Genomic DNA, 24,209 nt, shown 5'->3' on the forward strand with positions numbered 1-24,209 from the left:
TGTTCATGCACCACCTTTTTTTCTTTGTAAATGTGCACATTAAGGCTCTCAGGCACATGCAGCATTGAACTTTCCACCTTTGCTCTTCCCTCAAGATCTCATGTCAGCTACCAAGACCAAAATCTAAGAAGGTAGCTCTCCTACAAACCCCACGGAACCAGCATCCGAGTAAGAGGACTGACCAAATTTGTTCCAACCCTGCAATTGCATGAAACACCTTCAAAGTACACCACCAGGGAATATGTTATTGGCAGTGCTGGCTCTAGTGTATGTGGGCAGGGTGCAGTGACTCACACCTGTAATCCCAACATTTTGGGAGGCGAAGATGGCAGGATTACTTGAGCCCAGGAGCTCAAGACCAGCCTGGGTAACACAAGGAGACTCCATCTCTATTTAAAATAAAAAAAAAAAAAAGGAGGGGGTGGAATCCAAATATCTAAGAGATACTTCTGATAAAATGGGTCCAAGTTGCTTGTCATTCTTTGAATTAAAGCAAAAATAAATTTTACAACATAATCTAAAAGAAATCCATGCTGATTCTTATTTAAGATTCAAACCAGCACTAAGTACTACATCATTCAACACAAATATCAGAAAATAATATTTCCTAATTGTTCAGTATCAATGTTCGTTTGTTAAGTGAGAAATACTAACAGGATCTGGCTCACAAAACATCTTGACGTGTTGTTTTTTCATGTCATATGGGTAATGTGCCAACAGCCTAACAATATTTGAGGGGGGCACATCTCACATACGTGATCGTACTTATGAACCACAAAATGAGTTTATTAAGTTTATTTATGTGTATGCTTATATATTTCCATAAATTTAACGTCCTCTTATAGTAAGCAAAATTAGTTAACAGGCCAGGCATGGTAGCTCACACCTGTAATCTCAAAACTTTGTGAAGCCGAGGCGGGTGGATCAGGAGTTTTGAGGTTGGGAGTTCAAGACCAGCCCGGCCAACATGATGAAATTCCGTCTCTGCTAAAAGTACAAAAATTAGACGGGCGTGATGGTGCACGTCTGTAATCCCAGCTCCTCAGGAGGCTGAGGCAGGAGAATTGCTTGAACCCGGGAGGCAGAGGTTGCAGTGAGCTGAGATTGTGCCACTGCACTCCAGCCTCAGCAACGCAGCAAAGCTCCATCTCAAAAAAAAAATTAGTTAACAGTCTGAGATAAACTATTTTAACAAGAAAACACATTTAACCAAATATGGCAGTAAACTGGAAACTTTCAGTTATTGCTTCGATACGGGAATGTTTCACAAAAATTGTCTGTTTCTTCAATACTAACATTCTTTTGTCCTAGAGACCATTCCTGTAGTTTGAGTTAATAATCTCATTGCTCTTTTTATAAAATAAAAATAAACAATGTATCTATAAGGCTTAGTCTGCAATTTTCCACTGTATAATTTATTCACATTTAAAACTGTATTTCTTTTTATAGTTATATGTCAAAAAATAGTGACTAGGTTTTATGGCTTACTTAAAATATAAATGAGGAAAACAGACATTTGCCATACAAATGGCTGGTTTTAATTTTTTTTAGAGGAAATACTATAATTTAAAAAAAAAGAGTTCCAAAATATTTAACAGAATCTCCAGCAATGATTATTTCCAAAATGTAAAGATTTGAAACATAATTTATACAAAACTAAAAACCACAAGGATTCATTCTTGCTTTTTCCTTTTTTAAAAAATCCAGACAATTTGTCACAAGAAAGTTCGGCATGTGATAGCAGCTGTAGCCTCAATCACCCTCGGAATCGCTGTCCCTCTTCATGAGCACAGAGCGCCGCACTGAGGACAGCAACACGTCTTCAATCGGCTTCTTAGGGTTTTCCTCCAGGTCCGTCATAATTGCTCCAGATTCAGACAGTTTCCATTCCAACTCTACATGGTAAAGAAAAAGCAAATTGCCTAAGGCACTGTGCTGCAAAGGTCCCCTCGCCCTAAGTCCATCAAGCTAGTTTTTGCTAAGTAGAAAATACAATTATCGAAATTTGGCCCAGCACAATGGCTCACGCCTGTAATCCCAATGCTTTGGGAGGCTGAGGCAGGAGGATCACCTGAGGCTAGGAGTTGAAGACCACACTGGGCAATATAGTGAGACCCTCATCTCAAAAAATTTTTAAATTACCTGGGTACACCAAGTGCTGTGGCTCACGCTTGTAATCCCAGCACTTTGGGAAGCCAAAGCGGGTGGATTGCTTAAGCCCAGGAGTTCCAGACCGGCCTGGGCAACATGATGAAAAAGTAGCCTGGCATGGTGGCATGTGCCTGTGGTCCCAGCTACTCAGGAGGCTGAGGTAGGAGGATCACCTGAGCCTGGGAGGCAGAGGTTGCAGACATTTAAGATCACACCACTGCACTCCAGCCTGGGCAGCAGTGAGACTGTCTCAACAATAAAAATAAAAGTAAATAAAAAATAAAAATTCGCTGGGTACAGTGGTGGTGTGTGCCTATAATCCCAGCTGTTTGGGAGGCTGAAGTGGCAGGATCGCTTGAGCCCAGGAGTTCAAGGCTGCAGTGAACCATGATCATGTCACTGCACTCCAGCCTACACGACAGAGCGAGACCCTGTCTCAAAAATACAAAGAATAAACCTATCCTCTGATGACTACAATTTCCCAGGAAGGAAATCAGCATGAAAAATTTGAAGGAAATAATTTCCACAGACCTTCTGGCAATCTAATCATTAAATCCAATTTTAATAAACTCTTCAGCTTCATGTCCAGTATCTCAATCTATTGGGGTCAAAGAATAAATGTATGGTGATACCCTAGAACTTACACATTTGTTCCAACTAATCAAAAAAGCACCAGATAATAAAGAATCAGTAACTGAAGACTCAGCTCCAATACTTCACTCTTAAAATCAGCAAAATTCTTGTGGTCTGAGACCAAGCGAAGCAAAATCAAGTGATGTATTTGCCTACTTCAGAGAAGAGCCCAGGCAGAACCAAAGGACTGCGTAAGAGATTCTACAACAAATGGCTTCGCTTAAAGGAACATCAAGGCAGAGAGTTCTGCTAACTGGACACATCGATTAAAATCTGAAAACCAGGCCGGGCGCGGTGGCTCATGCCTGTAATCCCAGCACTTTGGGAGGCCAAGGTGGGCGGATCACGAAGTCCGGAGATCGAGACCATCCTGGCTAACACGGTGAAACCCCGTCTCTACTAAAAATACAAAACATTAGCCAGGCATGGTGGCAGGTGCCTGTAGTCCCAGCTACTCGGGAGGCTGAGGCTGGAGAATGGTGTGAACGTGGGAGGCGGAACTTGCAGTGAGCCGAGATCGTGCCATTGCACTCCAGCCTGGGCGACACAGCGAGACTGTCTCAAAATAAAAAAAATCTGAAAACCAATTTTACTGAAGTCTTATCTTAATCTACTTTTTTGGAGACAGGCTCTCACTCCATCACCCAGGCTAGAGTGCTACGGTGCAATCATAGCTCACTGTAACCTTGAACTCCTGGGTTCAAATGATCCTCCTGCCCATCTCCCTAGTAGCTGAGACTACAGGTGTGCACCACCACACCTGGCTAATTTCTTTTTTGGAGACATGGGATCTCGCTATGTTGCCCAGGCTGGTCTCAAACTCCTGGCCTCATGCAATCCTCCAGCCTTAGCCTCCCAAAGTGCTAGGATTACAGGCTTCAGCCAACGTGCTCAGTCGAATTTTACTTGTCTTATTAACTTAAAGTGTTCCATGAAACAGAGAATAGAATGGTGGTTATCAGGGGAGGAGTGGAAATGGGAGATGTTGGCCAAGGATACAAACTTTCAGTTATAAGATGGTAAGTTCTGAAGACCTAATGTAGAACATGGTAATTACAATGAATAATAACATATTGTATACTTGAAATTTGCTAGGAAAGTAGATCTTAAGGATTCTCACCACAGTGAGGGCAGCTATGTGAAATGATGGATGGTTAATTACTTGGATTGTGGTAATCATTTCACATTGTACCTCTATTAAATCTCCATGTTGTATATCTTAAATATATTCAATTGTTTTGGTCATCATACCTCAGTCATGCTGGGTAAAAAAAAAAAAAAGTGTTCCACGAAGATGAGTAACACCAGTATTTTCAGCTCTAGGTACTTTGGTTGAATGTTATACAAATTCAACCTGTTTCTTAAAAAAAAAAAAAAAGACTTCAAATTCCTGACTCAAGAATTTATATCCAGCCAGATGTAGTGGCTCACGCCTGTGATCCCAGAACTTTGGGAGGCTGAGGCAGGTGGATCACTTATCACTTGAGGTCAGGAGTTCACAACCAGCCTAGGCAACATGGTGAAACCCCATCTCTACTAAAAATACAAAACTTAGCCAGGCATGGTGGCACATGCCTGTAGTCCCAGCTACTCAGGAGGCTGAGGCATGAGAATTGCTTGAACCCGGGAGGCTGAGGCTGGAGTGAGCCAAGATAGCGCCACTGCACTCCAGCCTGGGTGACAGAGCAAGACCCTGTCTCAAAAATTAAAAAAAAAAACTATATATATATATATCTTTATATATCCACACATACATACATAAGTGTTTAATGTTACTGTTCACTTACACAAAGCAATCGTTATATGTAAGTTCACTAGACTTCAAGACTTTTTTTTAGAAATAAAAACAATTGCACTCTTCTCTCTCCCCTCATGGTACATTCAAAAACGGTCAAAATAAGATGCAAACAAGTATTTACTTTGAAATGCTGTACGCCTTTGAACACTGGAATATGTAACCGATGTATCTCCTATATGTGTGTGTTTATGTGTTTGTATATTTATACTTTCCCCAGCTGAATATCTTTTTTTTTTTTTTTTTTTTTTTGAGATAGAGTTTCGCTCGTTACCCAGGCTGGAGTGCAATGGCATGATCTTGGCTCACTGCAACCTCTGCCTCCCAGGTCAAGTGATTCTCCTGCCTCAGCCTCCGAGTAGCTGGAATTATAAGTGCCTGCCACCACACCCAGCTAATTTTTTGTATTTTCAGTAGAGACGGGGTTTCACTATGTTGGCCAGGCTGGTTTCCAACTCCTGACCTCAGGCAATCCACCCGCCTCGGCCTCCCAAAGTGCTGGGATTACAGGCATGAGCCACCGCACCCGGCCGCCAGATGAGTATCTTAGTGGTATAGTATATAAAGTCATGTTTAAAAATGTCTTTCTGGTAAAGCATAGTTGGAAATATTATTTCAATAAAGAGATAAAGAGTTTCACTTGGCAAGAATGCCTCTGGGCTGAGGTTCTCTTTCACGTTCTGTGTGGATATGTATTTTGATACCTCCATGTTTAACAGGTAGAAAGGAATTAAAAAACACAGCCGGGCGCGGTGGCTCACGTATGTAATCTCAGCACTTTGGGAGGCTGTGGCGGGCAGATCACGAGGTCAGGAGTTCAAGACCAGCCTGGGCAACATGGTGAAAACCTGTCTCTACTAAAAATACAAAAATTAGCCAAGCGTGGTGGTGGTGGGCACCTGTAATCCCAGCTACCTGAGAGGCTGAGGCAGGAGAATTGCTTGAAACCAGAAGGCGGAGGTTCCAGTGAACCGAGATCGTGCCACTGCACTCCAGCCTGAGCGAAAGAGCAAAACTCCATCTCAAAAAAACAAACAAACAAACAAAAACCACATCCTTCCGAGCTAACAGGCAGAATTAAATAAAATTTTAATTTAATTTAAAAGCTGGCCAGGCACAGTGGCTCACACCTGTAATCCCAGCACTTTGGGAGGCTGAGGCGGGTGGATCACCTGAGGTCAGGAGTTTGAGACCAGCCTGACCACATGAAGAAACCCTGTCTCTACTAAAAATACAAAAAAAATTAGCCAGGCATGTTCGCACATGCCTGTAATCCCAGCTACTAGGGAGGCTGAGGCAGGAGAATCACTTGAACCTGGGGGGCAGAGGTTGCAGTGAGCCGAGATCACGTGATTGCACTCCAGCCTGGGCAAGAAGAGTGAAACTCCGTCTCAAAAAAAATAAATAAAAGCTACTAGCCGGGCGCAGTGGCTCACGTCTGTAATCCCAGCACTTTGGGAGGCTGAAGTGGGTAGATCACTTGAGGCCAGGAGTTTGAGACCAGCCTGGCCAACATGGTGAAACTCCGTCTCCACTAAAAATACAAAAATTAGCTGGGCGTGGTGGTAGGTGCCAGTAATCCCAGATACTTGGGAGGCAGAGGCAGGAGAATCACTTGAACCCGGGAGGCAGAAGTTGCAGTGAGGCAAGATCGTACCATTGCACTCCAGCCTGGGTGACAGAGCAAGACTCTGTCTCAAAAAATAAATAACTAAGTAAATAAATGTAAAAGCTACTAACATACTCAACTGAGAATGTTTCTGTAGAAAAATACAAATATATACATTAACGTCTCCCTGTGTTCATGTGAATTAAAGCAAAAGTGAATGTTGTGATTTCAAGCTACAAAAACATCCAACTGTAGAGACAAAATATATTCCACAGCAATATAAAAAATGTTTATATTTAAGTCTATCACGCCTTCCTTGAACTAAGAATCAGTAGAGCCCAGTTGTAACTGTTCCTGATTACACAACTAAGATGAGAGATTAAATGTGCTTCCGTCCTCTTAACAGTCCCTCATACACAGGCAGAAGTGAACTTGACCCACCATCGTAACAGGAGTCCAGGAAATAGACACTCTCTCCAACAGAAATGCGCCTCCCATCTCTCACTGCCCCACCTGTCTCCCAGAGCCCTTACCATCTCTTGTCAGGTTCATGCCGCCAAACACCAGAGGACCAATAAACTGAGCCTTGATATCTCCTTCCAGGTAAACAAATATCGTGGGCAGATTCCTATCAGGATAATTGGGTATGCAGGTTGTTGAAATGGCTTTGATAAATTTGACATCAGGAAACTTCCTGGCAAGTCCACTGAGGTGCTGATTTATCAGGGCACAGAGGGGAATTCTATAAAACACACATAGAAAACAGAAGCAATTATGATCCTACATTTATACAGAACAAAGCTCAATGACCCTTCTACCCTAAGTAAAACCTTGTAACAGTTTCACAAGTAATTCTGCTGCTAGCTAAGATGAATTAACGTTTTTTTTTTGACATAGGGTCTTGTTTTCACCCAGGCTAAATGGAGTGGAGTGGTGTGATCTCGGCTCACAAGCAATCCTCCCACCTCAGCCCCCCAAGTAGCACTTTGGGAGGCCAAGGTGAGTGGATCATGAGGTCAGGAGTTCAAGACCAGCCTGGCCAAGATCATGAGGTCAGGAGTTCAAGACCAGCCTGGCCAAGACGGTGAAACCCCATCTCTACTAAAAATACAAAAATCAGCTGAGTGCGGTGGCAGGCGCCTGTAATCCCAGCTACTCAGGAGCAGAGGCAGGAGAATCGCTTGAACCTGGGAGACGGAGGTTGCAGTGAGCCGAGATCATGCCACTGCACTCCAGCCTGGTCAACGGAGTGAGACTTTGTCTCAAACAAACAAAAAAGAAATTCCTAAATAAGCACTGGACTCTACAGTTTAAGACAAGACTGGAGAGCTGAGAAAAATTAGAGGCCCTCAGTATCACACAGTTCAGGCAATTACTACTGTAAAGGCCAACCTTGCCATCTATGAGATAAATTCATTACATAGAATGTTGAAATGTCAGAGTTCCTGTAAAGGAATAAATAACTTAGGAATTCCTTTTCAAAAACAGAAAAGCATAGTCTTCATTGCTATACTTTAACAAAGGCATTCATATTAGTCACAAACTATTAATTTGAAAGTCTTAAGATAAAAAAATTAAGTAATAAGGTTTGGGCAAACCAGCAAAAAAACACAAAAAACTCAGTACCAGAAAAATTTTTTCTGAGACAAAGTCTCGCTCTGTCGCCCAGGCTGGAGTGCAGTGGCGCAATCTCGGCTCACTGCAAGCTCCGCCTCCCAGGTTCATGCCATTCTCCCACCTCAGCCTCCCAAGTAGCTGGGACTATAGGCGCCCGCGACCACGCCTGGCTAATTTTGTTTTCGTATTTTTAGTAGAGACGGGGTTTCATCGTGTCAGCCAGGATGGTCTCGATCTCCTGACCTCATGATCCACCTGCCTCAGCCTCCCAAAGTGCTGGGATTACAGGTGTGAGTTACTGCGCCTGGCCCAGAAAAAAAAAATTTCTTAACCCTCTGATATAGGTAACGCCTGAGATCCTGAAGACATAAATTCAAATTAACATTTGATAGATGGAGTGGAAGATCAGCTCACCCTTGTTTGTAAAGGTGCAAGATGACCCACAAGCCCTCGCCAGCTTTGGTAACTTCTTGAACATAATCCTTCCCTGAGATCTCCAAAACTTCTCCAAATTTATTCTTCAGTTTAGTTGCTTTCCACTCAGCCAGTCTCTGCCGTCTGCACAAAACAAGGAGAGAAACATCTTACGTCACAAACACGTGTACACACACATCGTCAAGAAGGCAATCCTTGTAAAAGCCCAGGTTTATTTATTGGTCTTATGGCAAAAATCTAAGATCAGTTTGCTAAAATTCACAATATTATTTAATTGCAGTCGCTCCTACATGTTTCAGCTGAAAATTAATTTTTTGAAGGACACACATTTCATTTTATTTTTTGAGACAGAGTTTGGCTCTGTCACCCAGGCTGGAGTGCAGTGGCACAGTCTCAGCTCACTGCAACCTCCACTTCCCGGGCTCCTGAGTAGCTGGAACTATAGGCGTTCACCACCACACTCAGCTAGTTTTTGTATTATTTAGAGAGACGGGGTTTCACAGGCTGGTCTCAAACTTCTGAGCTCAAGCGATCTGCCTGCCTCAGCCTCCCAAAGTGTTGGGACTACAGGTATGAGTCACCATGCTCAGCCCACACATTTTATTGCCACGCCAAAAAAAAAACCAAAACAAAACAAACAACAACAAAAAAACAAACAGCCCCTCTGGGTGGCACTTACCTGTACATTTCAATAGCACGTTCATCCTCCTCATTAAACTCGTCTTCATGATCCTCCAGCTCTTCCAAAGTCATATCTTCATATGTTTTCACTGAATTTGGTTACATTGGCAAAAAGCAAAAATTTACAAAGATAAACGAACTGCATTTTTCTTTTTTCCCCTCTCTTTTCTCCTAAAGATATGCACACAACACCAGATCCTTAGCCTACCTAAACAAAAATTACTTAACGCACCACACTACATTAGAAGCTGAGAGGCCAGGCATGGTGGCTCACACCTGTAATCCCAATTTCTTGACTGACAACATTTTCCCCAAGCCCTCAGATCCTCTTCCCCTCTCTTCTCCTACCCCGCCTCACCCTGCCCCGCTTATTTTCCTTTTTTTTTTTGAGACAGAGTTTCACTCTTGTCATCCAGGCTGGAGTGCAATGGTGCGATCTTGACTCACTGAGAACCTCCGTCTCCCAGATTCAAGCAATTCTCCTGCCTCAGCCTCCTGAGTAGCTGGGATTACAGGCATGTGCCACCACACCCAGCTAATTTTTGTATCATTAATAGAGACAGGGTTTCACCATGTTGGCCAAGCTGGTCTTGAACTTTCTGACCTCAAGTGATCTGCCCATCTCAAAGTGCTGGGATTACAGGAGTGAGCCAGCCGCCCTACTGTTGAACCCTTTGCTGACTGAAATTCCCCAGGCTCAAACCTTTGACTACTTTTCTTCTTTATCCACACCCACTCCCTCGGTGATTGCATCTAATCTCATGGCTTTCAGTGCTATCAATATGCTGACAACTCCCAAAGTATAGGCCTCCAGCCCAGACTTCTCTAATGTGGAGAAAAACATACCCAAGGGCCCTCTTAATGTGGCTATTTGTCTAATAGGGATCTCAAAGTTAATGCATCCCTTGGCCGGGTGCAGTGGCTCACGCCTATAATCCCAGCTCTTTGGGAGGCTGAGGTGGGCGGATCACTAGAGGTCAGGAGTTTGAGACCAGCCTGGCCAACATGGTGAAACCTCATCTCTACAAAAAATTACCTAGGCGTGGTGGCACATGTCTGTAATCCCAGCTACTCGGGAGGCTGACGCAGGAGAATCACTTGAACCTGGGAGGCGGAGGTTGCAGTGAGCCAAGATTGCGCCACTGCGCTCCAGCCTGGGTAAGAGAGCGAGACTCCATCTCAAAAAAAAAAAAAGAGAAAATGTCACTCTTCTGTTTAAACATCCAAAAGCTTCCTGCCTCGTTAGGTGTAAAGGCCAAGGTCCTTACTAGAAGCTTCTGGGTCTGCTGAGGCTGCTCTGAACTCTCTCCCCCAGCGCCTCCAGCTCCTCAGGGATTCCCAGCCATGCCAGGGCCCATGTTTCACTCGCTCACGTCACCCCCTTCAGGAATACCCAGATGTCTTCTTCACCTCCTTCAGGTCTCAACAACTCCCTCAGGTCTATTCAAATGTGTTCTTCAGCTCCTTCAGGTCTTTACCCAAATGCCAGCTTCACCTCCTTCAGGTTTTTACCCAAATGCCAGCTTCACCTCCTTCAGGTCCATGCAAATGTCATCTCAGTGAGGCCCTCTCTGAGCCTGCTTCTCCTCCAACCCTTTCTAGTCCCTTTTACTGCCTTATTTTCTTTATTGTTTATTGTCTGTCTCCCCCACTTGAATGTTGGTTCTCTGAGGGCAGAGAATTGTCTCTGGCTTATGCATAGCTAAATCCCCAACCCCAGAAAAGCACCTGACAATGATAATCATGCAGTAAGCACTCGCTGGATACTTTCTAATAAATCCTTCTCTAAATTAGCTCTAATGTGTCAACAGAGGACAAAAGTACTAGTCCCTGTGACCAGTGCTTCTCAAACTATGACACGCATCAGAATCCTTTAAGGCACTTGTTTAAAATGCAGATTCCTGGGCCTCATTCCAGAGACTGCTTCAGTAAACACTAGGTGGGTGGGGTTACCAGCACTCCAAGGGACTCCAATTCAGACAGTACGACTGCCTTTGAGAAAACCCCCTCAGACTCCCACACATTGCAAACATCTTACGCCTCCCCAAATGAAGCAATTTTTAGTTAATATCCTCAATGAAACCACAGAGAATAAAGTATATGCTCAGGAAAATACAAGTACTAAAAACCTTGAACAAATTTCCATGACATTATCAAAGGGAATCACAGACCAGAAAGCAGAAAGAAGTATTTTCTTCAGTGCTCATGTGACATGGACAAGGACTTGTGGGACATATCTGAAGTCCCCTAAGTCTATGGCTCAGGAAGGTGAAGGTGAGAGACGCCCTGTGTTTTGTCTGAGGTCCCACAGACACAGAGTGTCCACGCTGGCACTCCGACCTGTCTCCTGGCAGGGCAGTCAGAGGCTTAGGGAGCCATCTCCTAACCCAGACAGGTGCAGAGGAAAGCGAGTGAACTCACCCACTGACTGCTGGAGGATGCGCTGCTCCTCTTCTGCCTCCTCTTCCAATTCTTTCAGACTTTCCTTGGGGGGTAAGATACCCTTTTTGCGTAAGATGTCATTCCACTCAGTGTCTGCGTTGGGGTCCTAGAAGAGCGGGACCAAGGTTACCATGAGTGCTAAGTCTAGTATGTAGGGTGCCATGTTGGGCAAGGGGCCAAATGGGAAAAGTGACAGGAAGGGAGGAATTCACACCAGTCTGTGAACTATTTCTGAGAAAGTGTCAAAAGATCCATAGCCCCTGTTTTGTTTTTCCTGTCTACCCCTCCCTGAATGGAGGAGCTATTCTTGGGGTAAAAATTAGGATAGGGAGTGCAGACCAGTATCAATACGGGTACCAAGGCTCTGACTTGGCATGTGTTCAATATTTTTAATAATGACTGAGAGTGCCGGGCACAGTGGCTCACGCCTGTAATCCCAGCACTTTGGGAGGCTGAGGCAGGCGGATCACGAGGTCAGGAGATAGAGACCATCCTGACTAACGTGGTGAAACCCCGTCTCTACTGAAAATACAAAAAATTAGCCGAGCGTGGTGGCGGGCACCTGTAGTCCCAGCTACTTGGGAGGCTGAGGCAGGAGAATGGCATAAACCCGGGAGGCGGAGCTTGCAGTGAGCCAAGATCGTGCCACTGCACTCCAGCCTGGGCGACAGAGCAAGACACAGTCTCAAAATAATAATAATAATAATAATAATGACTGAGTGATTCATTCAACAGATAAAACTGAAGTATCTACCACATGTAAATTATCGTAGGCAATGGGGAAGAGTGGTGAATGCGAGAGTCACCTGTGTTACAGACAAGAGGAAGAGACAGGCAGCAAACAAGTATATATACAAACTATACATAGAGAGACAAAACTGTGGCAAGTGCAATGACAAACAGGCTGCCATTTTAGAGAATTACCCAGGACCCACATTCCACAGAGTAGATAGGGATGTTCCCTACAGAGGAGGTGACATTCCGTCTGAGGGTGGAAAGCAATCTGTGATGGGAGTCTGGGGGCTTAAAAATAATCTTCCAGGCTGGGCACGGTGGCTCACGCCTGTAATCCCAGCACTTTGGGAGGCCGAGGTGGGTGGATCACAAGGTCAGGAGATCGAGAGCATCCTGGCTAACATGATGAAACCCCGTCTTTACTAAAAACACAAAAAATTAGCCGGGCGTGGTGGCGGGCACCTGTAGTCCCAGCTACTCGGGAGGCTGAGGCAGGAGAATGGCGTGAACCCGGGAGGCGGAGCTTGCAGTGAGCCGAGGTCGCGCCACTGCACTCCAGCCTGGGCGACAGAGCAAGACTCTGTCTCAAAAAGAAACAAACAAACAAACAAAAAGAGCAGAATCCTTTCTACAGGGTGGTCAGGGAAGGCCTCAAGGGACCTGAAGGACAGGGAATGCAAAGGAGGCCAGGGCAGCCCTCAAGCTACCACTTCACCATTTAAGAGTGTCTAGGCCAAGTGCGGTGGCTCATCCTGTAATCCCAACACTTTGGGAGGCTGAGGCTGGGCAACATAGGGAGACCCCATCTGCACAAAAAATTAGCCCAGAGTGGTGGGTGCACGCCTGTGGTCCCAGCTACTCTGGAGGCTGACAAGGGAGGATGGCTTAGCCCCGGGAGGTCGAGGTTGCAGTGAGCTGTGACAGAGCCACTGCACTCCAACCTGGGCAACAGAGTAAGACCCGGTCTCAAAAAAAAAAAAAAAAAAAAGTGTCTGGCTCCTGGCAGACACGCCCTCCCCTCCAGCCCCTAATGCCTCCCTGCCCAGCAAAACCCGCACCCTCTCCTCTCCATCTGCCACTAAGCAGAGATTAGAATTTCTGACCACTGCGGGATCTTTGGACAGTGACAAAATTTAGTTGGCATAGGTTTTTGCCCACAATAGTGCCCATTTCCATGGTGTTTTCATTCATTCTCCTTAGGCTTTAACCAAATTCCGCTAGTAAATTGCAGCTACAGAAAAATAATTTATTTTACCTATTTTAATTAAAAAAAAAAAAAAAAAGGACGAAACAGAGGGACCCTCGCGGGGAGCTCTGGAACCCGAGCGGTCAGATAGGGAACACGCCCCAACTGGACCCCAGGGTCGGGGGAAGAGGGTGTAACTAAGCCCTCACCTGGCTCTCAGTGGAGCCAGGAACACCGGCTGTGCCGCTGCTTTACGTGCGGAACACCCCAGGCCGGACCCTCCGCTTCCTAACACCTCTGCCCAGGTGTGCCTTAGGGGAGTTCAGGAGAGGAGGTAACTTTTGTTAGGCGGGATCTGGCAAGACCTTCACAGGCCCGGGTGGGTAGAGACCGCGAGGAGACATAGTCCCGGAGGACTAGGTTTGGGGGACCCGGCACACCGAGGCGGGGACGCCCAGGCCGTGGGTCCTGGTGGGACCACGCCCGCCCTCCCGCACTGCGCCTGCGCAGGGCCTGGAACGCCGGGCCTCCCTCGTGCCTGCGGCGCCGGAGCTTCCCACAGGGCGGGCGTCCACCGCCGGCCCGGGCCCAACGAGACAAACGAACGGGCCGCAGCCCCCAGACCCGAGACCCGTCCTAGCTCACCTGCATCTTGTTTCCAGTTCAGTTGCTCAAACCAGCTGTGCCGCGGCGCCCCCGCCCCTCAGCTCCCTTTTGTGCACGCGCACAGCGCCGCCACGCCTCTTCCCCCAGCCCAGCCTTCGCCCCGCCCAGGGACGAGCGGCGGGGAGTAAGGGCGGAAGCAACAGCCTTGAGTCTGCGCCGGCTCTTCAAGGAACCGGCACAGAAGCTGTTCGCATGCGCGAGAGAGGATCTGCCCACTGTCCTGCTCGGAGTGCACTTGACCTGGTTCTAATTGTGGTCGCTGCCTTATTAGGGCTGGTCTTCAGCGGAGGAGGGGTGGGGCTGGGTGGAGGAGGAACCCGGGGCCGTGTGCCTTTTCCAGCTGCCGGCCCAAACCTGTAAAGACGTCTCGCTCTGACTAGCCTAACAAGTCAGAAATAGAAAATTGCCTCTAGGCCGGGCGCGGTGACACACGCCTGTGATCCCAGGCCGAGGCGGGCGGATCACTTGAGGTCAGGAGTTCGAGATCAGCCTGGCCAACATGGTGAAACCCCGTCTCTACTAAAAATACAAAAAAATTAGCCGGGCGTAGTGGCGGTTGCCTGTAATACCAGCTACTCTGGAGGCTGAGGCAGGAGAATTGCTTGAACGAGGGAGGCGGAGCTTGCAGTGAGCTGAGATCTCTCCACTGCACTCCAGCCTGGGTTACAGAGCGAGACTCCGTCTTAAATAAATAAATAAATAATGATGCAGGGTCTTCTGGAATTCACCCACGATCACTTCAGCCTTGGAAAAGGCAACTCATTAATAAGACATTGAGAGCCTGCTGTGTACCAGGCACCATTCTAGGCTCTGCAGATGCAGCAGTGAGCAAAACACTAAAACAAAGGTGAAAGTCATCTGCCGTGCCTGAGTATCAGGAGACCCATGTATGCAGGCACACAGGCACTGAGCAAAAAGCAGCAATCTGACTTGTAAAATGCAGGTATTGGGCTCCAGAGCTTCTGCCCAGGCACACTCCGAGTTTAAGAGAGCAATATTCCTACCTGGTATGGAAGGAAGCATCTTGCACACGTGGGCTAAGTTGCTGCCTCCTGGCAACTAAGCGGACACAGAGAGTAGAGACCCACACACCTGTGAGATAGGCGCAGGGCTTCCAACCGTGGCTATGCATTAGAATCACCTGGAAGCCCTCAAAAACTACGAATGTCCTGGGGCTCCATCCCCAGACAAATTAAATCCTTGGAAATGAGGCCTAGCACAGATACTTTCTTAAAGATCCTCAGGTGATGCTAAGGTGCACAATCGTTGATATAGAGTGAATCAAATGATTGCTTGAGAGCAAGGAGTTTTTATTTAATTTATAAGGATCCTTAAGATTTTTCTAACTCATTTCAACTGAATTACAGGCCCTTTTAGGGATTTATTAATGTATCTGGCAGCACCATGTTTGTTAATGAATTCTCCTTGGGTCTTACCACCAAAATCAGGACTGGGACTAACTTTGAGTTTGATCCTGTGCTTCTTGCTCAGTCCTGCACAGCAACAGAGCAGGTGGTGTTTTGTCCTTTCCTCATCCCCAGCCTTTGCTGTTCCCTGAGGCCTGTTTTCCAGGACTCAGCTATTCTACAGTTGCTCTTCCCCACATGATCCGGTCAGAGGCATTCTAACCAAAGCCAATCCATCTTGAATAGGGGATGGGGAAAAGGAGGCTGAGACCTACTGGGTTGTATTCCCAGAAGGTTACGCATGCTTAGTCACAGAATATTTACCAAACAGACCTAAGACTTAACAGACCCAGGAAATGTCCTGGTGTCCTGAAAGCTTTCTTTTTTCTTTCTTTTTTTTGAGATGGAGTTTCACTCTTGTTGCCCAAGCTGGAGTGCAATGGTGTGATCTCGGCTCACTACAATTTCCACCTCCTGGGTTCAAGCGAGTCTCCTGCCTCAGCCTCCCAAATAGCTGGGATTACAGGTGCGCGCCACCACGCCTGGCTAATTTTTTTTTTTTTTTTTTGTATTTGTAGTAGAGACGGGGTTTCACTGTGTTCGCCAGGCTGGTCTCGAACTCCTGACCTCAAGTGATCCACCTGCCTTGGCCTCCCAAAGTGCTGGGATTAAAGGTGTGAGCCACCGCACCTGGCCTTGTTTTGTTTTTTTGAGAGAGTCTCTCTTTGTTCCCCACCCTGGAGTGCAATGGCAAGATCTCAGCTCACTGCAGCCTCCACCTCCTGGGTTCAAGTGATTCTCCTGCCTCAGCCTCCCAAGTACGTGGGATTACAGGCATGCACCACCACGCTGGGCTAAGTTTTGTATTTTTAGTAGAGACAGGGTTTCGCCATTTTGGTCAGGCTGGTCTCGAACTCCTGAGCTCCTCATCCCAAAGTGCTGGGATTACAGGCGTGAGCCAGAGTGCTGGGATTACAGGTGTGAGCTACCACGCCCAGCCAAGAACAAAAGCATTCTTAAAGTTTTGTTTTAACAATAATATAGATTATTGGGAAAGACAGTAGTTATGAAACCTGGCCCAATAGTCCCACAGACAGTTGCTTTTGGATAAACATAGACATTGACCCTTCTGCTGTTAAAGCTTGAAACTTGTATCTGTTTAATCTGAGTTTCTTCCTCAGGAAAGGACCTTCAGGCCTCTCAGAAAAAGTATCAAAGAACTGAAACTCAACAGATCACCTCACCAGATGCATCCTTGCCCTTCCCTCTTCTTGTTTTCTTACACAATGTTACATTTCTTCCCTGCTATATAAACCCCTAGTTTTAGTCAGTCGGGGAGATGGATTTGAGACTGATCTCCTGTCTTGTCTCCTTGTCTCCTCGGCTGCAGCACCCAATTAAAGGCTTCTCAGTTGGGAATACTTGTCATCCCAGTGATTGGCTTTTTTTTTTTTTTTTTTTTTTTTTTTTTTCCCGAGACAGAGTCTCGCTCTGTCGCCCAGGCTGGAGTGCAGTGGCACAATCTCGGCTCACTGCAAGCTCCGCCTCCCGGGTTCGAGTGATTCTCCTGCCTCAGCCTCCCGAGAAGCTGGGACTACAGGCGCCTGCCACCACGCCCGGCTAATTTTTTGTATTTTTAGTAGAGGCGGGGTTTCACTGTGTTAGCCAGGATGGTCTCGATCTCCTGACCTCATGATCCAGCCGCCTCTGCCTCCCAAAGTGCTGGGATTACAGGCGTGAGCCACTGCGCCCGGCCCAGTGATTGGCTTTCGTTGTGGCCGGCAGCAGGACCTAGACCTAACCCCTGGTGTTTTGGTAACAGTTACACAAAGTCCTTTGTCACAAGCCTTGGTAGTAGAGCAAGTGTGCCCATGATTTTCGCTTTGTTGTACCTACACAAGCATTGTACCTAAGGTGGATGAGTTCCTCCTCTCGCTTTCTGGAATGCCCTACTCTGTCCATGGAGCAGCCATTCTTTCATTCCCTTACTTTCTTAATAAGCTTGCTTTCACTTTACTCTGTGGACTTGTCCCAAATTCTTTCTTGCCAGAGATCCAAGAACCTTCTGGGGTCTGGATTGGGACCCTCTTTCTGCTAACGATACCTCTCCAGGGATTAACAGACAAAATGCCCATACCCTACTGCCCTATCAGCAGTTTGAAAGGTGTCCCTCTTACTTTTTTTTTTTGTTTTGAGGCAGAGTCTTGCTCTGTCACCCAGGCTGGAGTGCAGTGGCGTGATCTCGGCTCACTGCAAGCTCCACCTCCTGGTTCACGCCTTTCTCCTGCCTCAGCCTCCCGAGTAGCTGGGACTACAGGTGCCTGCCACCACACTCGGCTAATTTTTTGTATTTTTAGTAGAGACGGGGTTTCACTGTGTTAGCCAGGATGGTCTTGATTTCTTGACCTCGTGATCTGCCAGCCTCAGCCTCCCAAAGTGCTGGGATTACAGGCGTGAGCCACCACGCCCAGCCCCATCCCTCTTGCTTTTGTCAAAATTATTCTTTTGTTATTCTTTCCACCTGTGCTCCAGATCCTCTCACCTCCCTCAGGGACTTCTTTCATCTTTCCATCCTTCTTGGCTGTGGAGAAAATAATTACAGCTTATGAGAAAAGATCAGAGATATACGAATTAGAAAAAATAAACTATTTCTATTTGTGGATGATATAGCATACTGGAAAACTCAGCGGAACCGAGTCTTAAATTCATACTAACAATATGATAATTCAGTATAGGAGCAGGATATAAAATTAACACAAAAATAGTCTTCATCCGTGTTTACAATAACAAACTACAAGACAAAATGGACTCCAATTACAATAACAACAGAAAAGAAAAAGCTCTTGGAAACAAAGAAGTAGGCAAAACCTGCATGAGTTAAATTTAAAAACTTTTCTGAAGATACAAAAGTAGACTAGAACAAATGGACAAACATCCTTTATTTTTGGATAGTATGACTCAACATCATAGAGATATCAATTTTTTCCAAGTCAATATGTAAAACTTAACACGATGTCAAAAATCCAACAAATTATTTTTTGAGGCTAGGCAGCTTGACTCCAAAATTTTTATCAAGAATAGCACAAGGCAGGAGGGAGAGCTAGCCCTACTAAACCTTAAAACAATGTGGTGTTAGTACATAAATAGACAAAGAGATCAAGAGAGCAGCACGGCAAGTTCAGAACAAGCCCAGAAATAGAGCCCAGTACATATAAACATTAGTGTATGCTTAGACGAGACGGCATCTCAATCTGCTGGGATGGACTTTAAATAAATGGTGTTGGGACAATTGGATAACCATTTGGAAATAGATAAAATTGGATACATACTTCACAGTGTATATCAGAATAAAAAGTAAAAACTAAAAGTACTAGGAGAACACATGGCATAATTTCTTTATAACCTAAAAATGGAAAAAAACTTTGATTACTCAAAGTCTAAAAGAAATCAAATTAAAACAATGATTCTACTACTTAGTTTTTTTGTATAGAAATAATGTATATAAGCATGCTGCCTTTTGTGTAAAATAAAAGGTGAAATAAAATACATTTATGTCGGCCAGGCGCAGTGGCTCATGCCTGTAATCCCAACACTTTGGGAGGCCAAGGAAGCTGGATCACATGAGGTCAGGAGTTCAAGACCAGCCTGACCAACATGGTGAAACCCTGTCTCTACTAAAAATATAAAAAATTAGCCTGGCGTGGTGGCACATGCCTGTAATCCCAGTTACTGGGGAGGCTGAGGCAGGAGAATCGTTTGAACCCAGGAGGTAGAGGTTGCAATGAGCTGATACTGCACCACTGCACTTGGGCCTGGGAGACAGAGCGAGACCCAGTCTCAAAAAAAACAAAAACAAAAACAAAAAACCCCATTTATGTGTATATTCATACTTGCTTAATTTTATAAAAAGGATAATAGGAAAAGGAAACCAGGAATTTTTGGAAATGGTTACCTATTTGAGGAGGGAGCTGATGAAGTGGTGAAGACAGAGATAGAAATGAGATTCTTCTGATAAACTTTTATTTAGGAGCAAATAGACTTCAAGCACTTTGAATCCTGAATGCTGCTGTAGTTCAGTTGTTTGACCCCCAAACCTCATGTTGAATTTTGATCCTCAGTGTTGGAGATGGGGCCTAATGGGAGATGTTTGGGTAATAGGGCAGATTCTTCATGAATGGCTTAATGCTGTTCCCGTGGGAATGAGTGAGTTCTCCATCCATTAGTTTGCAAGACAGCTGGTTGTTAAAAAAAGCCTAGCACCTCCGTCCTCTCTCTCTTTCTTCTGTGCTTTTGCCACGTGATCTCTGCACACACTAGCTCCCCTTCACCTTCCACGATGAGTGGAAGCAGCCTGAGGCTTCACCAGAAGCAAATGCTGGTGCCATGCTTCTTGTACAGCCTGCAGAACTGTGAGCCAAGTAAACCTCTTTCCTTTACAAATTACTCAGCCTCAGGTATTCATTTGCAGCAACGCTAACAGACTAAGACAAATGCCCTCTTTAAGAATACAAAATTGGGACTGAAAAACTAGGCATGAATGTGAATATTTAGAATATTCTTCTAGAACTACCCGAATACTTCATCGAAACAGAGCTCCAAAGATTATATTCATATCCCATTATATTCTCTGGCCCTGAAACTTCATGTCACATCACTGAATGAGTGGCTGGTAGTGGTATTCTTGGAAGTCATTTCTGCCCTGAGATGGTCGGCAATAATCACGCATGGAGACAACTGCAAACCACACAAATACTTATCAGTAAATATAGCCTCAATTCAGCTTTCCCTTAGCCATAGTGATTTCCTGTTAATTGGAGCCCACTTTATTATTTGTAGCTAATTTCCACCAATCAACCTTTTTTTTGGTGTGTGTGCAAAGCTTTGGGATGGCTTTTACCAGATGTTGATTTTATCTCCTTACCTCTGGCAGTGTCTGTAACAATGTCAACTTTTCTTGATATGTTTGCACACATTTGCTCCCTGCAGAGACGGAAGACCTGGGTTTGGCCTGTCTGCCCTCCATACAGTGCCTGCTTGTTCCCCAGTCCCTTCTGGATTAGGTGTTTATGATCTCTCACAAAAGATAAATGGGTTTAATAAAACAGAGAGGAAGACAAATTCTAAACTTATATACAATGTATGGATTTCTTAACAAGTAAGTACTAGAAATATGTTTCAACTTAGCTCAAGCACTCATAATCATGTGACTCACGCCTAGACTTACATAGCACTCCTTCTATGCACAACTACGTAAGACGTTACCCTTCCTTTACAAGAGCAATTTTCTAAGCACAATACCTGATATTAATGACCTTGTGCAAATTGCTGGAAAAGCTGCTGCAGCTGGTGTTGAAGTTTGATGACTGTAAGTCTTTGCCCTTATGGGATCTTGGACATAGAAATGATGTTATTAGCTCACAGTTCCTTCTCCTCCTTAAGCGGAACAGGCAAGTAGAATAACACAACAAGCGATGTCAAAATTTCATTTCCTTCTAAGATAAAAGGCCTGTATGTAAGATTCAGCTGAGTGGCAATGGTTAAAAGAGCAATTTCAATGAGCTATCATTAAATGTGGGATTCCATGGCTACTGCCAAATACACTGGAATTCCATTTTTCAAATGTGATTTATGTTTGATCTTTAGACAACCATCTTCCCAAGATTTACTTGTGTGTAATTTCTCAGTGAAAAACTTCTCAGTGAAAAGGAAACTCCTTTCCCCTTCCTTTCGTCAAATTGTCTCTCATCCCTGATTTACTTGTATTAAAAAGAAAGGAATTGGAAAGAGCGTGTGCTGGTGTGTTATTTAGCTGAGTTCATGGCTGCTGGCTTCTAACCGTTTTCAGACTAGCTGAAAATTAAGATGATTAAGAGATGGCTGAAGGTATAACTAGATGCTAAAATAGTGTCTACAATAAAAACATCTGGAAGGTTGTAGAACTTTTAGGAGTGTTGAACCCAGTGAGGCAAACACTGAAATAAATGTCTATGGGAAAGTTTGGTAACCCATGATTATGGGCAGAGCTATTTTCCTAGAAAAAGTTTTTATTTTTTTATTTTTTTGAGACAGAGACTTGCTCTGTCACCCAGGCTAGAGTGCAGTGGCACGATCTCACCTCACTGCAACCTCCCCCTCCTGGGTTCAAGTGATTCTCCTGCCTCAGCCTCTTTAGTAGTTGGGATTACAGACATGCACCACCACGCCCAGCTAACTTTTCATAGAGATGGGCTTCATTATGTTGGCCAGGCTGGTCTCAAACTCCAGGCCTCAAGCCTGTTTCCACAGAAAGTTAATTGGCTATTGAAATTCAGTAACACTGGCTGGGTACGGCAGCTCACATCTATAATCCCAGCACCTTGGGAGGCCGAGGTGGGTGGATCACCGGGTTAGGAGTTCAAGACCAGCCTGGCCAACATAGTGAAACCCCGTCTCTACTAAAAATACAAAAGTTAGCCGGGTGTGGTGGCACGTGCCTGTAGTCCCAGCTACTCGGGAGTCTGAGGCAGGAGAATCACTTGAACCCGGGAGGTGGAGATTGCAGTGAGCCAAGATCACGCCACTGCACTCCAGCTTGGGCAACAGAGTGAGACTCTGTCTCAAAACAAAAAAATAAATAAATAAATAAAAGAAAGAATTCAGCAACAATTTTCTAGGAAAAGAAACAAAATGAAAATACAGTACAGCTTTTGATTTTAAGAGCAGTTTACTATGTAGGCTTTTGTAGCTTTCATAAGGAGTGATTCACCAACCTTGGTGCATTAAAAATTACTTAAAGAGTGTTAAAAATGTAGATTCCAAGTCCTTTTCCCAGAGTTTCTGATTCTGTAGGTTGCTGGGGTACAGCCCAGCAACCTGCCTCTTGGATAACTATTTCAGGTGATTCAGGTATTGGTGGTCTTTAGACCACATTATGTTTAATACTACTTCGATGTTTCACTGAAATTCTATTTGATCTTTTAAAAATAGTCAAGACTATCGTAAGCATTTTCCATGTCATTATATAACGTCAAGTAGAAAAAAGCAGGTATAAGTAGGAGATACAATACAGTATTACTACAACACCTAAAACAGTGTCTCCTTCAAATGAAATCAGTATACAAAACATTACCTCACTTGTGTCAGATTTGTGGTGGACAGTCATGGACCCATTTGTTCTCCTTCCCTATTTCCAACCAGCAGAAATTTACTAGGGGACTGGGACCCACAAACTAATTATTGCCACTTCCCTCCTCACTGGCCTCCTGCGAGGTTCTGATTCTGGGAAGCAGGGTGAGAGGAGTGGAGGCGGGGAGGACTCCTGACTAACATAGTGAAATGATGGCCATTTAGTTTCTCTAGTTTTTCACTTTTTTTGGTATGTCTGTATTGCTTTATTTTAAAATAACAGCTTTATGGAGATAAAATTCTCATGGCATAAAATACACTGTTTTAAGAGTACAATTCAGTAGTTTATAGCGTATTCTCAATGTTGTGCAACTATTACCACTCTCTAATTCCAAAGAAATCCTGTGCCCATTGGCAGTCTCACCTCCCCATGTATCCTTTCCCCAAGACAGCCATTATTCCCCCCGGCAGCCATTACTCTACTTTCTGTCTCTGTGGATTTGCCTATCCTGTGTAAAATGGAATCATACATATGTGGCTTTTTGTATCTGGCTTCTTTGATTTAAAATAATGTTTTGAGGTTCACTCATGTTGCAGCATGTTTCAGTACTTCATTTCTTTTTATAGCCAAATGACATTCCGTTGTCTGGATAGACCATGTTTTGTTTATCCATTCGTCAGTTGATGGGCAGTTGGGTTATTTACACTTTTTAGCTATTATGAATAATGCTGCTATGAACATTCACATAAAAGTTTTTGTGTGAGGCCAGGCATGGTGGCTCATGCCTGTAATCCCAGCACTTTGGGAGGCCGAGGCAGGTGGATCACCTGAGGTCTGGAGTTCAAGACCAGCCTGGCCAACACAGTGAAAGCCCGTTTTACTAAAAATACAAAAATTAGCTGGGCGTGGTGGCCGGTGCCTGTAGTCCCAGCTAATCAGGAGGCTGAGGCAGGAGAATCACTTGAACCCGGGAGGTGGAGGTTGCAGTGAGCCGAGATCACGCCACTGCAGTCCAGCCTGGGCGACAGAGTGAGACTCCATCTCAAAAAAAAAAAAAAAAGTTTTTGTGTGAATACATGTTTTTAATTCTTTTGGGTATATGCCTAGAAGTGGAATTGTTGGGTCATATGGTAATTCTGTGTAACTTTTTGAAGAGTTTTGTTTCCCAAAGCCGATGCCCCATTTTACATCCCCACCAACATTGTATCAGGGTTTAAATTTCTCCACATCTGTGTTAGTACTTGTTACTGTCCATCTTTTTGAGTATAGCTGTCCTGGTGGGTGGGAAGTGGCATTTCATTATAGTTTTGATTTGCATTTCCTCACTGAATAATGATGTTGAGCATCTTTTCATGTGCTTAGTGGCCATATGAATATCTTTTTTTAGGATAATGTCTTTTGCAATCTTTTGCCCATTTTAAAATTGAGTTATTTGACTTTTCATATTGAATTGTAAGAGTTTTGAGCTTAGGCAAGGCGCAGTGGCTCACGCCTGTAATCCCAGCACTTTGGGAGGCCAAGGCGGGCAGATCATGAGGTCAGGAGTTCGAGACCAGCCTGGCCAACATAGTGAAAACCCGTCTCTATTAAAAATACAAAAAATTAGCCACGCATGGTGGCAAGTGCTTGTAATCCCAGCTACTTGGGAGGCTGAGACACATGCAAAAGAATAAAGTTGGATTCCTGCCTCATACAGTATACAAAAACTAACTTAAAATGGATCACAATCCTAAAAGTAAGAGCTAAAG

The 24,209-nt window shown here is 44.8% G+C and overlaps 1 protein-coding gene and 1 pseudogene across 1 annotated transcript; both read right to left on the reverse strand.

Moving 5' to 3' along the window:
• Window positions 1-695: 695 nt before the first annotated feature.
• Window positions 696-784, reverse strand: LOC112208295 (small nucleolar RNA U13; annotated as a pseudogene).
• Window positions 785-1,515: 731 nt separating this feature from the next.
• PDCL3 (phosducin like 3) lies at window positions 1,516-14,202 on the reverse strand. The gene is made up of 6 exons (XM_525834.7): window positions 13,930-14,202; window positions 11,343-11,469; window positions 8,920-9,010; window positions 8,220-8,363; window positions 6,722-6,930; window positions 1,516-1,895 (listed from the first exon to the last, which is right to left on the reverse strand). The coding sequence occupies exons 1-6, from the start codon at window positions 13,933-13,935 to the stop codon at window positions 1,753-1,755; spliced, it is 720 nt and encodes a 239-aa protein (XP_525834.2). The 5' UTR covers window positions 13,936-14,202; the 3' UTR covers window positions 1,516-1,752.
• Window positions 14,203-24,209: the final 10,007 nt, after the last annotated feature.

The sequence above is a fragment of the Pan troglodytes genome, chromosome 12 (genome assembly GCF_028858775.2).
Source record: "Pan troglodytes isolate AG18354 chromosome 12, NHGRI_mPanTro3-v2.0_pri, whole genome shotgun sequence".
Lineage (NCBI taxonomy): Eukaryota > Metazoa > Chordata > Mammalia > Primates > Hominidae > Pan > Pan troglodytes.

What these genes read in the sequence shown, in the direction of transcription:
- PDCL3 (XM_525834.7), bottom strand. An exon ending in CATCCTCCAGCAGTCAGTGG is followed by an intron (nt 9,011 to 11,342) that starts GTGAGTTCACTC and finishes AACCAAATTCAG; the next exon opens with TGAAAACATATGAAGATATG. An exon ending in CGTGCTATTGAAATGTACAG is followed by an intron (nt 8,364 to 8,919) that starts GTAAGTGCCACC and finishes TGTTTTGTGCAG; the next exon opens with ACGGCAGAGACTGGCTGAGT.